This window comes from Anticarsia gemmatalis, chromosome 26 (assembly GCF_050436995.1).
Source record: "Anticarsia gemmatalis isolate Benzon Research Colony breed Stoneville strain chromosome 26, ilAntGemm2 primary, whole genome shotgun sequence".
NCBI classification, from domain to species: Eukaryota; Metazoa; Arthropoda; class Insecta; order Lepidoptera; family Erebidae; genus Anticarsia; species Anticarsia gemmatalis.
In genome coordinates this window covers 6,610,529-6,626,616 of record NC_134770.1, presented here as the reverse complement: position 1 = coordinate 6,626,616, position 16,088 = coordinate 6,610,529, and the positions used below count along the sequence as shown (strand labels likewise).

At 34.1% G+C, this 16,088-nt stretch overlaps 1 protein-coding gene across 1 annotated transcript in view; it reads right to left on the bottom strand.

Moving 5' to 3' along the window:
* Positions 1-16,088, bottom strand: part of LOC142984224 (ribosomal protein S6 kinase alpha-5-like) — a 109,190-nt gene that overhangs the window by 77,922 nt on the left and 15,180 nt on the right. Inside the window, exon 2 of the mRNA XM_076131673.1 lies at positions 14,725-14,793. Coding sequence (XP_075987788.1) covers positions 14,725-14,793 — 69 coding nt within the window. The remainder of the gene's footprint in view (positions 1-14,724; positions 14,794-16,088) is intronic.

Here is a 16,088-nt window from a genome sequence, read left to right as displayed (position 1 = left end):
ATTAAGCTTTATGCTAATTTCGTATAATTTGTCCGGCCGCTATTTATTTCTAATCAAATATGTTAGTTTTAATATTTCACGCAAACTAGTATCGGAATGGTAAAAATAAATCAAGTGTGATTTTGAATCCGCCTTTCACCTGTCACAGTTTTTGATATAACATTTTCTAAAACTTATTATGGCAACAGCCGTCTAGATAACCTAGTATTTAATCTTAAACGAGAGCTATAAATCAAGAATTGAGTTATAGAATGCCTACGGCACAGGAAAGGTTATTAGATTGTTCAATTATAATAAAAGTGGATTGTGTGATGAAGTTGATGGTTTCTTTGAAGCATTCGAATTCAAAATCGAATCAGCACAAAAACTAAATCCGGAATTCCGAGTACGGTGGTTTTTTAAATTCTAATTCCGCCCCTCAATACCGTTTCCTCGCGTGCATCCTGTCATTTCATGCGATTAGCATAACACATGCTTATTTATATTCACGAGGTTTTAAAGTATGCTATTATTTATCAAGATCTGCTATCGCCGTTTCGCTCTTCGCCACTTTATTTAGGTTTGTGGTCAATTTATAAATGTCATTTTCGAAAGATATGTGATTATTCAATGAGATTTTTGAGATACCAAAGATGATAACAGATAAAAGATACACAGACCAACATCCTTTTAAACGGAATATAAAAATATTTCTGTAGAAGAAACACTAGAAGTATAGAGTCCCTTAGAGTGACTTAAACAATATTTTATAAAGAAAATGTCTAAAAGTGGCTAGAAAAAAAAGCACTTACGGTTCCAAAGAGTACCAGGGCAACATAAGGTGTAAGCATATTTATGTTACAAAGCCAAGATAAGGAAGCAGAGCAACAAGTCAAAACAGATCGAAAGCTTGGGGTGACTGTTATCTCACATATGGGCGGGCTGACACCGGTGTCAATGATCTACGCCCCCGATATGGATATATTATGTGAAAGTTTACAAAGATTAACAAACAATCTTGAGATTTAAATTGAGTTTTAGATTGATAAATGATGGAAAAGAATGTGATACAGACTTAACATTTACTAAACCTAACTTACTTTTTACTATTCGGTCGCAAATTTTGACAATATCCGCTTAATAAAATCTGTAAATCAACGCAGATTCTAACAATTCGAGGGAGTGTCAATTTGCTAAAGAACGAATCAAGTAATTATGCATACATTTTTTTTTATATTTAAACCTATACCAAAAACGTGGTATAACGTTTTACAATAATAATTCCTTATGGTCGTTATTTTTTCGCAAGTCTATCTGAATGTATGGCAACATGTGACGAGTTCTATTGAGACCGGGAACGACCGGTAACACGCCCCTTTGGTTGCCACGCGTACACGGCGACTCAAAGTTAACGATTACTCTAGTAACATTCTTTAGTTACATTATAATAGAGTTATATTAATATGTCTATAAGCAAACGATTCTAGATTATTAACATGCAAAACTACATAATATCAGACCTGTTATACCCGAAGGTATAGGCAGAAATGTATGAAACGCGCCGACATATTCTAGATTGTAAGGTTCATTCATCTTTTGATCTCTGAGAAATTAAAATGTGGATAAATTAATCGTTTGCGCTTTCTAGAAATGTAAAGTTATTGGGATGACCTTTTACTTTACTATTCATTTCTAACGTTCCTACATATTATACTACACGGGCCTACATTATACTATATACACATACACCATACGGGCGTATAAGTACACCTAAAATCTACATTTTTAACTCGTAAACAGGCAATTTAATTTGGCACCACGTTTCAACTGATAAACAAACGTAAAAAGTTTCGAACCCGGCATTCCCATTAACAAAATTGAATGTAATAGTTCAACAACGGTAGACTTATTCAATTTCCTGTATCAGTAGCGAAACTACTACTATTCATTATGAGATTGACAGATAAGCGTTATAGTAATGATTTATAACGATAATGATGACTATTACACAATGATTTAAGTTATGATACCATTAATCTATTACCTTATTAAATGGCGGTGACAAATCACATATTTAGTCATATTTACAGGAACTCAAATGATGTTATGATGTACTAACTTTATTATAGAACGGTTTACGTTTAGTTCAAATAGGTTATGGGGTTAATAACCGCCAATTCGGCCTGTATCAGTTCGTTGGTAGTTAGTTGAATTTTGCGCATGAAGGTCAATAGCTTTTTATATTGAATGTTAGTGAAATTTGACGTGCTAATGCGGTATTTCTAACATTTGCTTTTGCTATAAAACTACTTGATAAGAGTTAAACAATAAATAAGTATTATATAAGGGCACAATCAATCTAAGATTATAGATTTAAAAGTATTATGCAACTAAGTAAGATTTGACCGAGTGTTTAAAGTAATCTTCATCCCAGTTTATCAGATAGATAACCTATCAGATTCGCAATGTCTCACTAAAAGCCACATTTATTTACTGTGTTAACCAACTAATGGAGCTTTAAAACAGTAGTCATTTTGATCATTAAAAGCATTTAGATGTTAATAAATAAGTGAAACGCAATAGAAATTGCGCAGAAACATTTCTAAAGTACCAGGTGTGTATAGGTCGCGAGAGCGTATAAGGACGGGCGCCGGGCGGGTAACGACCGGGCACCGCTACGCGCCAGTTTCGGGGGTCGACGACCCGCGGCGGACGAACGTCCTGGGACGGCCTCTACGGCTACGTGCCGCCCTGGTACCTAGACGAGAGAATTTCTTGTAGATTCTCTCATTGATCGGTATTTGGTTTGGCATATTTATTACATTTCGCCTATAATTCCCAGGTGGACTAGTCAGTGTATTATTGATGAGAACCTGTTCAATTACAGCACCGACGCCAATATTATCTCCCACCTGGCTGGCATAATTCGAGATAAGCGATATGCCTTCTACGTATCAGCAGTAAGTGGGTTCTGGATAAAATTCCGATTGTTATTTGAACTACAGTATAGGACGCATTCACCTTTTGTAATGTTAGACTGGCGTTGTTTTGATCAAACGTGCGCTAGTCGAATAAGTTTCAAACTATAATCCAACTTTCCCTAACAGCTAACTATTAACTAAAAACTCTACTATCTCAATTTATTTATGTATTGCAAATTTACTCCCTTGTACATAAAATTGCGCAATTCTAATTACTCGCAACTCATAACTGCATCTAAATACCGTCTAACCGGTACAAAAATCGATTAGAATCACGGCCGATCGTTTCCGAAGTGCCATAAACCGTAGCACTGAGACAATGCACCCCTATTCCACAGACATTCACACCCCAAGCGGGTTAGAAAAAACCGTCTCCCTTCAAACAAGGGCAAAGGTCGCGCGCGTCACATTTCGGTAATATTAAAAGACACGCTTTTAGTACAGAATTACATTTGTGTTGAAAATCAACGCTGTATTGTACAATATGATATTAGTGAGAGCTGTATGTTATAATAGTCCTTTTAAGGTCTTCTGTCTGGAAATAAAATCGATAAATTGTATATAGGCTACATTATTTTAAGGTATATGTGCTAACACAATCAATAGTGATCATATTGTGTTTTCGTAACAATGTTTTGGTTAAAAAAAAGACATATTTCGTCTTTTTCCTTTCTTTCCCCACTCACACGTAGACTCCAGACAAACAAAACTGACCTTTCGAAGGACATCTTCGATAAGATCCGAGTCCATCTCGGTCATTCTTATTTTCGACCACCATTTCTTCGAATTACAATACCGAGAATATGAATTCGTACTCATTTTCCTCAATCGCATTTTAATATTTGTAATTTCCAACTAATTAGCATACAATCTTGATTCATGAGAAGCTATCAGCTTCGATTTCATACGTGGATATAATAAACGAATATACTGTAGGGAATAAAGTAATAAAAAAGTTTAATGAACAGTCCGTCTGCACGCCATACTGTTAGTAGAAGCTTGTATAACATAGTCTAGACGACATAAGAACTAAGTTTACGCTTAATAAAAACTGCGCCAAAATTCTTTTTAACATAACTGCGCAATGTAATACTGTAGTTAGTAGTTACAGTTGTTTAACGGCTTAGCAGAATTGTACTTGATAAGTCTTATGACAAACAACATAGTAAGGAATTAAATGCAAGTCGTTAGCAGTACTTTGTTTTAAACTAAACAAGGTACACTCTTTAATATATAATAGGATAAACACCAATGGATTAATGGCTAAACAATAAAGTTTACAAAAGTTTTAAGACAGAAAGCGGCGCTTTTGCCAAATAAAAAAATATTCACAATAGTGCAACAAGTACTATGAATCAATAAAGAACAATGTAGGATATTAAGCTTTGACTTAAACCTGGGCTGAATATTGTTAATCCTTTCTGTCAAAAGATATAACAATATTACGTAAACAATAGCGTTAAAACTAAGCGGATTGTAAAATAAGGTAACAAGTAAACTGCTTCAAAACATCGATGAAAGATTGTGTGAAAAAGAAAAAATAAAGTGGTACAAAACTGGGTGAAGTGGAGAAAGCTTATAGATTGCAACGTGTTGTGCATACAAGTTACATCATAATGATAAAGGCAAAACTGTTGAAGAAAAAAAGAAGAACGTTTTACACAAATATACTACTCATTTCGATCATATTAAACTTAGGTACCCAAGAACGAATGCTAAGATGTTTTAAGACAAACCATGCATCGTAAATATAATTTTATAAGTTCCTAAATTGCTCCCAGTTTCAAACATTGCACAAATAGAAATCACAAAGACATTATTAATCAACAAAATATTCGAAACAACCATTCGCTAGATCACATAAAGTGCTGTCTTAATCTCGTCACAAGAGGAGTAATATACCAAATACTTTTCTGACCAAGTTTTCGTCACACAAATTCTATATTACTATCCTTTTCCCTTCAATTTCTCTTACAAGTCGTTCTGAAACTGTTGCTACAGTCATCCAAGTCCATATTTCGTCCGAGCAAGGTTCAATTAAAGTTCAATATATCTGTTTAACCCGTACAGCAAAAACGATACTGTGACTCGATAGTTTTTGTGTATATGACTCATCATGGCTTATCGGTAGCTTAGTGTATTGTGGGATTGGATTTTAATATACAATACTGGCTTCTTCGTCAGCGTGAAAACATCTTCCAGGGTAAAATGTACGCTGTGTTAATCCAGGTCTTAAAGTACGTTTCTGCCAAGTTTTATCTAAATCAATTTAGTAGCTTTCTGGATTTAAAGTACCTATCTTCTCAAAATTTGACTTTGATCATAATCGTTGGAAGTGGGATCATGATGTTAAGGCTAATTCACATCGGTGAAGTTCTTCAAAAAGACCATAGTCCTCATAAGGGACAGGCATGTATAGCAAGATGTAAGATAAGAATTTCTGGGTGAGGCAGACGTTTTAAGGCATTTGCAAGTGGCGTTATTGTCTCGCTACTTCTAGGGTCTTCGTCTTTACATTGACAAAAGGAAATGTTTTTTAGATTATAATGTTTAGAGCCATCTAAGCTTCTGCTTAAACCATTAAAATAAAAACAGTTGATTCTGTTACGAAGTCCGTGACGTGGTTAAGGTGGTCACTCACCACAAAAATAATTCAACACTCAATTCAAATAAAACTACTAACTTTTTACGCAAATTGCTATACTAATAAGTTGTTATGTATATTTTTAATTAAACATACGTTATACACCTAGTTTTTGTGTACACAGTATAGAATTAATACGTGAAGTAGTGCTTAACGGGTCATTATGAAGAAAGTTTCTACTTGTTAAAACTTTGGACATGCTTATCTGATTGAAAAAAACTTTCACTGGTGTAAAAAATTGTAAATGAATGCAGAAATTTGAGAAAAACCTTCTTTTTAATGTATTGGATGACTGAAAATTTGTTGTATTTTCTTCAACACATTTATAGAGCCTCTTTTTGAAATAACGGTAAGCTATTACCTAGCAACTCGCTTTGGCAAGCGTGGTGGACTAAAAAACCCCCTTCCAGAAAAGATTCCCTTACCCAGCAGTGGGGTAGAAATAAACTTATTTTATTTGAACTTATAAAAAAGTAAATATAGGCAGGAATTTACTCTGTATCATTGTATCCAGAATTGAGAACGAGGAAAAAAACAGCTATATTCACGATTAAAAAATATCTCACAGAAATACTTGCTAAACGGAATGTCGCAATATAATATTTCATATTGACAGCCAAGTACATTATGGTACGTGTTAACAGTATCAGTTCCATTCAATCGAGATTCAAGCTCACGATCTGCGCCTATTGTCATTTACTTCTATTATTTGGACGTCAAATACCTTCGAGTTTATGAAATAGTATGGTCAAATTGCTAGTTTCAAGTGTCATAACTCCAGTTGTGATACTGCCAAATGACAAAATAGAAATGAACTGTCAAAACAACAATTAAATCAAAACTATGAATGAAACAATTACTTAGTGCTCATTCACGTTGACTCGCGGGCGCGGTGGCGGGCGCGGTCGCGAAATATCAAACATATGGCGATGTACCGAAGTGTTCACGTACAAACCGTTCGCGCGGTCTAAGTCGCGGGCGAGCTAGCGGCGTCGCGCGCGGCCCGCGTGGCGCGCTCGCGCCAATATCAAACAAGTGAAGATGTTCGTGTGTGTTCACGTCGAACTAGCGGTGGCGGGCGCGATCCACTCGCGATGTCAAGTAAGATCAACCAGTTTGAGCCAGTTTGAGCCAAACGCCCGCCTGGCGGCCAACGTGAACACAAATCGCCACGTCCCCGCGCTCGCGACCGCCACCGCGCCCGCGAGTTCCAACGTGAACAAGCACTTAGACTAAATTTTTAGATTTATATAACTTTGCGAGCGATTTGAATAGTTTGTTCAACTGGACTGAATGAAAAAGGACCCACGGGACTACTAGACCTAAACGTTTTGAATAGGTCGACTAGACCCACTGCACCCATTTCATTCATCTTTCTAATGGCTTAAAACTAAATTAAAATCAGTTCATCCATTTAGGAGCTACAATGACAAAGACACAAACACATAGGTTAAACTTGTAACACTTTCTTTTCATGGTTTAATTAATTATCACTCAGCTAAAGCTTAACTTACTGCCTTATTGAGAGAGACCCCGTGCTTAACAGATGGGCCAATAAAATATTCGTAAAAACACCACTAAGAGCTATAAAATCGTAGTAAAAGCCTTTATGATTGAATCATCGTTTAACGTAAAAGACAAATAATGACGTAGGAGTTATAGACTGTCTGTGGTCTAGGAGGTAGTGGATACGACAGCTGGCAACGAGGACTCGGATTTGATACCCGGGTCAGACAAAGTGCGACTGGAATTATTAGAATATTCTCAATAGTAACTCGGAGGTTCGTTATGGTTGCCCAGTAAATGGCAATGGACTCGCTCCCTATTACATAGGACTAACATTGTAAACAAACGCGGGTGTATTTCTTACATATTTTCGTACATCTTCGGTTATAAAATGCACAACATTATGTATACATTACAGACGTAACAACAAATCCTTTTCATTATGTCATTGAACAAAACGTCATTACACGGTCGCAATTGAAATCAATTCACCGTCATTACTTGACCATCGTCATCACAATACACATGACGTTGTATTTACTATCGTTTAAACATTATATAAGGGACACGTCAAACGCATATAATTGTGTTATTCTTGCATACATGACGTTACATGACGGTATATCTATTGTTATGTATAAAATATTTGTGATAAAGTGCAGTTATTTTGTTTAAGTGCTAATTTGATAGTTCATGTGGTATGAAAAATATGACGAGAATGTGACGTCATTGTACATTTGTTATGATCGTTATATCATTATCTCAGTTGCTATGCTTACTCTCGGTTTCTGAGATACATTTAGCGGTAGTTTATCTATTCAATAGCGTTCAAACTCATATAAAAAATGCAGCGAGTTTTATTACTGAATATAAAGTTATACTAGCTGTAATAAGCTCCATACTAAAACCAATAACAAGCTGTAATATAAATATGATCTTTAATCTATGTACTATGCGCTGCACGCCAAGTTTCAAGTTTCAGGTTTCAGCATAACTTCAGCTAAATTACTTCAAAGTTAGTTGGAGATAATACACCTAAGTTGAAACTTGTAGCTCGTCCCAATTCAGTATGTAGCTACTTATGACAAATTGCAATATTAGTCGTGATGCGACACCTGTCCGAGAGCACGGTATGACAGTATGACGTCACTATGCTAGAGGAAAATATTTTCTACATAAGTTACGTCAGCCTACGTCACATAGTCTTATTATGACAGAATGCACTATGGAATAATGTTAAAGTCTTCTAGTCTACTGTATTTTTGACCGACTTAGAAAAGGAGGAAGGATTAAATTAAATGGTATTTTTACTGCATCAAGTTTGATGCAATTAAAAATACCCTTAAATTTTAATTCTAAAGTTAATTTTTTCAAGTGTATTAAGTTTAATATACTTGAAGAAATATAAGTGTCTGTGATGTTTTCAAGTTTTAAAATTTACAGCGAAATAATAATGGCGAAACGTGGTGGTATTTCAAACACCTCTGCTTACGTCTTTAGGTAAAACGGGCGTGATATTCTCAACTAACACTAACTTACAAGTAAATGTTTATTATATAATTTTCTCATAAATACTGAAAATGAAGTTAGATATTGCGTAAGGCGTGACCGTTTCAAATCGTTTTTCCTTGCTTATCGTGAAACAATGAACGTAAGCATACAGCACGTAGTTTTTATACGTTATGACTATTTAAGACGTAAATAGTGAAAGTTATATTAGTCATTGGTTAAAAATAATTTAAAAACAATGACTAAAACTTTTTTTTTAGTTTTTGTAAAACAAATGTCTAATATGAAGCGATTGCTCTCAGAATAGCAGAAACAATAAACATTGATAAAATATCGTTTCGTTATTCTCGTGTGAATTCTATAGTAAATTAATTTGAATTGACAAATAATATAGTTATTTATATTAATAGCAAATCGCCCTCTCATTTGACTCTCACTGGATATACCAAACAAAAAATAGCCCTTTAAAATAACAAGCAATCCGATTCCACCATTATCAATTATCCCCAACCCCCTAGGGAGCACTGACCATACAATTTAGTCACATGTCTAACAAAAAGCGTTATAATCTTATCGCTTAAAAGCTAATAATCGCTTACATTCCGAGAATAGCTTTTTTATAAGTTTCAATAATATGTCCATCTGCTGTTTCGAGTATGGATAGATAATTGTGGTTATCGGTGGTAGGGTTGGATATTGATAAACATGTGGTCAGATATGATTGTTGACCAATAGATTAGTTTTTTATGATTTTGAGGTCTAATTGGCGTTGAATTGAAGCCACATGTGGACGAAAATGATAACGTGAATTTTTAAATGTTGATGTTTTTCAGCGTGGTGTACTCAAGGGCTAACTCGTCTCTCGTTTGGGAAGAGACCTTTGCCGTAACGGATTTAAAAAAGCTTTCGACTCATTCCTTATTTTACCCAAAGGTATAAGGCAGAGGCGCATGTAGTACATATACTTTTCGTCATTAAAATGACAGTCCCAAATAATAGGAAACGAGCCTATTGCCGTTTATCAGACACGTTACCAAACTGCGGGATTTCTATAGAAAAACATTCCAATTTAAATTAGAAAAGACCAATACTACTACTAATGTGTGTGATATTACTACTACTACTTCACCCGACACCTCATTATTATACGGATATACTACGAATGTCAGTTAATTAATTACTGCACCAATATTTCGATAATTAACCATAGAACCTAACATCTGTTATTGAAGTGAATGAAACGTGTCCTGTACAACGTGTCCACACGGACACGAAAGTGGTCCAGTACACGTGGCGAGCCCCGGTCGATGTGAGCGACAAGCGTGGCCCGAGTCACGTTGTACAGGGCTGCCGGTACTGATCTAGCCTTTACATCCGGGGGTTGTATAAGGGGTGTTTTGAAGGTCAATGTTTTAAAAGCCGAATGCAGAATCGTACAACTTTAGGAAAGTATCATTACTTGTGATATTATCTATTCTGTGACATCATGTTGTCTCTGTCATCTTAATGTGTATCGTAGAGACAGAAATACTTTTTAGCGTCATGTATGTATATTGAATGATGTTACTGTATTAAGCAGTTACTCTCTAGAATTAGGAAGGGATTTCTCTCAAGTAAGGCGATCTTTACATTTTTAAGATATCTATGTATTAGAGATACATTTTCCTTTTGGTTTGACGATAGACAGCTAAAGATGAACAATACAAAAGTATACAGTTTGTGGTTTAAACATTTCATGAAACGTTATTTTAACGTATATTTCGAAGTCATAATAATAAACATAATATAGACTTGTTAAACAAAAACTGAAACTGTCATAAAAACTCAAACTCGAGTTATGTTTTGACATCCCTAATTCAGGCTCGTGTCACCCAATGTTTTATGGGAACAAAGTGAAAAGTTTTACGTTTATTGCTACAATTAACATAGGAAACATGAGATATAATATTATGTTATATTAATCACCAAAAGTGGACTGAAAACTGCTGTAACAGTTATAATATTGTTACAAAATTGCTAAATTTAACAACAACATGAAATAGGTGCTTAAAGCAAGCAAACTTGAAGCTTTTAGCAAACAGTGTGAACCCAAAAACAAAAACGGTTGCTTCAAACTAATACTGTAAAAACGAAACTCTACTCTCTACTTCAACCGCTAAACTACTGAAGAAATTTTGATAAAATTATAGCTACGCTTCTGTGCTTTTTGACTTCCTATTCCATTTGTAAATTTCTGAAAGTAACTAAACTGAGAATAACGTGGCGCATGATTTTTGCAGATTTTAAAGTTAATGTTATCACTCGATAATATGGTTATTTGGTTCTTTATATACTTCAACTATCACATTATTTATCTTAATCATTACACGTTGCAAAATTTACAATATAAATCTTTACTTGGCAGTTTTGACTAGCTTGCACTGGCCTTGTTCTTATCCAAGTCTCGCAATTGTTTATTATAATTGTCCCGTACATTTAATTTGTTTAACAAATAGTTTAAATAAATTACTTATTAAGCAGACAATTTAAAACAGTGTAAGTTTTAAATGTAAAAGTGTATGACATTTATAATTCTTCTTATTGTATGGTTAGTGGTCAACCTAGTGTCAAAGTAGTTCAAGCCGCCCGAAGGCCTTTGAGGTGGCTTACATTTATAATAAAACGAGCGAAATAAAATCACGTTTGAGTGAAACGTGTAAACATTATTCTTATATTTGATCAGTTGCGAAGAGATATCTAAATAACATTTGTAGTTTAATTACCAAAACGTTTTGTATGCTTTTTAGTTTTTTGAAAAATTTTTGGATTTCACTTTTTGCTTTTTAAGCATCTCACTTTCGTTTCGAATGCAAAAAGCGTGTATTTGAATAACGGTTTGGAAAATTTAAACTACAGCCAAATAAAAGCTTGTTTTCACCACTTCCAAATACATATAACATGGAATTTAGTCTGTGCTTTCGTATATTTGCTCTCACTTTTTCTAGAAAATAATATATAATAAGTCCTTAAACTTCTCCGGAAGCAAGTATTAATAATGATCTTAAAATTGAGTAACAATTACTTCGGTAAAATAATTAACCCGATCATGCATACACTTAGTTGAGCTTGACAAATATTTCGGCACTAGTCATGCAATTCATTCAAATTTTAGTCTTCAATAAAACGGAACAAAGCTATTTTTATTTATACTTTTATTTCCTAGCTGGTTTTTATAGCATCTTTGTAACGTTACATGACTACAGCATAATAAGGATTTTTTACATTGCATAATTTTGCTAGGGCAGTCAATTTAGTCGGTGAAAACTTTAGTAGCAAAAGTACCCACAACTCCCGTGGTTTAGTAGTTGACATACTTGCAAAATGCAGTATTTACGTGGCCATTTGATAGCAGTTTACTTTTCAACATGAATTTCCTTTTAGAACAAGACCTTTAGAGGTCAAAATCTAGCTTTTAAATAGATAACAAATTCGCTTAAAGAATAAGTCTTTTTTCCAACAAGAATGTATAATTCAAACCGTTTATAATTTGTAATTAGGCACTAATACAATAAAAAAAAGAACTTATGTACTAATTATCTCACGAAATGGTCATCGAACTCACTTGGCCAGTAGACCAACAAAATAATACGTATATCCGGAAAGCGTTAACACTCATTATTAGTTACTACTTACAGTTACAGAAAAATACTGTCGTACAGGAAGTAGTGAACGAACGAGTGAACGGGTGAATGAGTGAACGAGTGAACCCTAGGGTGTTCTGTTCATAAGAGTGAACACAATTATACAGTGTGTTGTTATTTAACGGTTGCGCTAAAACGCATGGATACTCTCGGAATTCTGATGGCGATATTCGTCCGAGCGTATAGTTTTGTGATAAAGAACTTGATGTATACTTTTAAAAACTGGTATCGCTTGTAATATTGTTGGATTGATTGCTATGAATGTTGCAAAAGTAAGGCTGGTATTTAGTTAGACTAAATTATGCGGAAGCTAATTTTATTTTTCAATTCTTTTTACTACTATCATATGATACATTTATCTACAGAAATGCTTTAAATCAATATTATTACATTTTCAGAAACTCCAAGGCGAGTTTTACGTAATTTATAAAGAGGTCAGTAACCTATTGGTCTTTAAAAAAAAAGTCGAAATGACATAAACAGGAAGTACTTAAATAACAGGTTTTTCACGAGGAAACGTTATTGTGAAAAGGACAAGGTAATAATTAAATTTATCCTGCAAATGATAAGTAGGTAATACGATATTATTTATGTTTAATGTCATTAACCTATGTCAATGCCTTTATCGCCTCGGCCAACCTATCTGGCCAAACATAAACACGATTTTTTGAATTCTAAACATTCATACTAATCTCATCAAAAAATATACAGCAGTTTTAACGTGCGTGGTACCTACCAAACAGTTGTTGATACTTAGATGTAATCAACAGTAACTTTTGCAAAAATAATGTTAATAAAATACATCTCAAAGTGAAAATAATCGAATACAATCAGTAAGAGAAAATATCTAAGAATCTTGTCCTTTTTGTTCCGGTCGAAATTTTGAACGGAAGTTAAACTCGTTACCAATGTATTGCAATATAGAAATATTCGCAATTAACAACAAACTAGTAAGGAATATCGATTTTTACGAACACCGCGATGTTGTACATCTTATACTACTTTTAACAATGAATGAGCTACGGGCATTTTTCAAAAGGCCTGTAAATCTAGACTGTGTGCCAATAAAGCCAGCATTTTATAAGTCATGTCAAAAGCCCTTATGCATACAGACCTCACACGACGACATTTAAAACCCCTTTGGCGCTACAGATACACAAATCATGTTATAAAAATGTTATTAAGTTCCATGCGTCACACAAGGAGTCCAATACAAAATGGAACTCCCAAAAAAACTGCTCTAATTTGAATAACCAAAACAACACAACGACCTCAAACATTTTTTTTCTATCAAACTAGTTGTTTATTAAAGATTGAAGTAAATTCGTCAATATACCGCTAGGCTACATTCCTGCGCGGCTCCTGGCCGGTAAGTGCAAGGTCAACGACCCGTCTTCACGGGGTGATGATTGGTTAATTGTTTAATATTGCATCTGTTACGCTGTTATTATGTATCGGCCGTTTTTGAGGAACTACGTGATTCTTAGTGATAGAGATTTATAGAAATGTAGCTGCTTGTTTTGTTGCTGCTTTAAATATCATACTACTAATAGGCATTGTGTATAAGATTTTATTGAAATTGTTTGTAAGATGAAAGAAGAAATATATTGGTTTGAAAATTGTGCTTTTTATATCCTCCATTCTACTGCTTCCATCTCAGTTATTTAAAGTTATAAATTTTCCAGTAGGTATCTTGGATCTAGAGAAAATATGATCAAGTTTTAAAACTAGCACTGTAAGATGTAAGTATTTTTGGACTTCCATAAGTAATATCAAGTATGAATCAGTCCTTTTAAAATACACTTTTTTGCATTTTTTATGTCCCTCTTAACAAAAATCTTAGACACAGGTCCTAGTTTATTGCTCGTTAAATAATTCAGAAAGGATGTGCACAATTAATGGAGCCGTGAGATGAATTTCAATAGGTAGTTACGTTTAAATAGGACTCGAGTATTATTGAGGGACCAAATCAAGTTAGAAGCGCTTGTTGCTTGTTTAAATTGAAGCTAGGTTTATTACATTACGACTAAATAATGAATGGGTGGTCGGAACGCCTCTTAAAAGACCTTTACTCCAAGTAAGGGCCAGTTTCACGGCTCAGAACGCCGTCTAAAAAGACCTTAACTCCAGTTTTACGGTTTATAGGCAACTTTAGTAACAGATAACGTATCCAATAGATAAAAGTCACAGTAAATGTATGAAATCAACTGTAAATTCCACCTGATAACATAATCTCTACTTATTCAGACGTGTAACCGAAACTTAGCTTCGTATGAGTAAATACAGCCAGTGCAATCTTGCCGAAACGTCGAGTAAACGAATATATTATTATACACCTGTCTGCATTCATCTCTTTCATACTATAGGCGTATAAACTACGATAGAAAAGGACAGAAATTTGTTCAAATAATGAAGGATTACTTACCACCAGTGCCGAGTACTTTGAGCAAGTCAAAATGTGATATGTCGACTTTGGATGCGCCGTTTAAGTTAACTGTAACAAAATTAACATAAATAATTAATATACATACATAATATAGCATAGAATAAACTAAGAGACCATTTAACTTAATGTTTATTGTAGACAATTGCTTTAATTGGTGTTAATAAAGTTTTAAACGCCAATCTGGACTAGAACTGCCAAATGGGATAGTAGATTTTCCGTGCTTAAAACTTCGTTTAGAATTATGTATTGTGTTATTAAGTACTGGATTTAACACAGTACTAAAATTCTTTATAATAAATTACGCATCAACGTGAGGAAATTTAAAATTTTGCAGACAAACTTGCGAAAAGAATTTGAAATGTAATGTGGGTACAGGGACTTTAAGTTTCATTTACACTGCCTAATCCATATTTAAGATATCTTTAAAGTATTAGTAAGTGAACCATGATAGCCTATATTATCTTTTATAATACAGTAAGTATTACTTTTATTATACTAAAGGAATTAGTATATAATACGCAATACCTACTAAATAGCAAAGTAACTTGCTTTAGCTATCCTTTGTTCTGTACCAACCAAAAATCCGAAAGCTTCTATACTAAACTAAACAATCGATACAGTTTGAAATAAAGTTAGTGGATAGCCAGTCCACTGGAACAGTATTTGTCAGTACGTCGTACGGAATAACGTACTGGCTCGGGGGAATTGGCGTACATACGACAAACCTATCTACATTCAATGTACAAAGCTTAGCTGTACGAAAACAAAAAACTGCGCTAAAACTGAGTTTCTCGTTGAAACTAATCAGTAGGAGCAAGGATTTTACAAAAATAGTGGAGTGCTGTGTTTGTGCAGCTAGCTTTTTACGAATGTAAATCCTAGGAATTATAGGACGGAAGATCTGCAGAATCTTTTATAGATTCGCTTATTACCTACTTAATTAATGCTTGGCCAAGACCTTTGTTGGTCGAAATCGAGAATAAAGCAATCAGTCTCTTTACTAGATTAACTACTCTTTAAAAAAGATGGTTGGTTTGGCACTTAGTTTATTCCATGTCCTGTTTTTAAAACTTGTTGTCTCTTCTTTTTTAATCAAACCTTTATATTCCCATTTATACGCAAGACTAATACAATTATTATAATGGCCATTTCTAGCAATCCATATAAAGCTTAACCCAAACCATTTTGTGATTGAAATACTAGAATATGCTTAAAGCGAAATTGATCTCATAATAGCTGACTGGATAATCTTGAAACTATTCAATTTCATCGAAATGGTTATAGTAATATTATGTAAACGTCTTAGATACGATATTACAGTATATTGTTTCATACTCATTGGT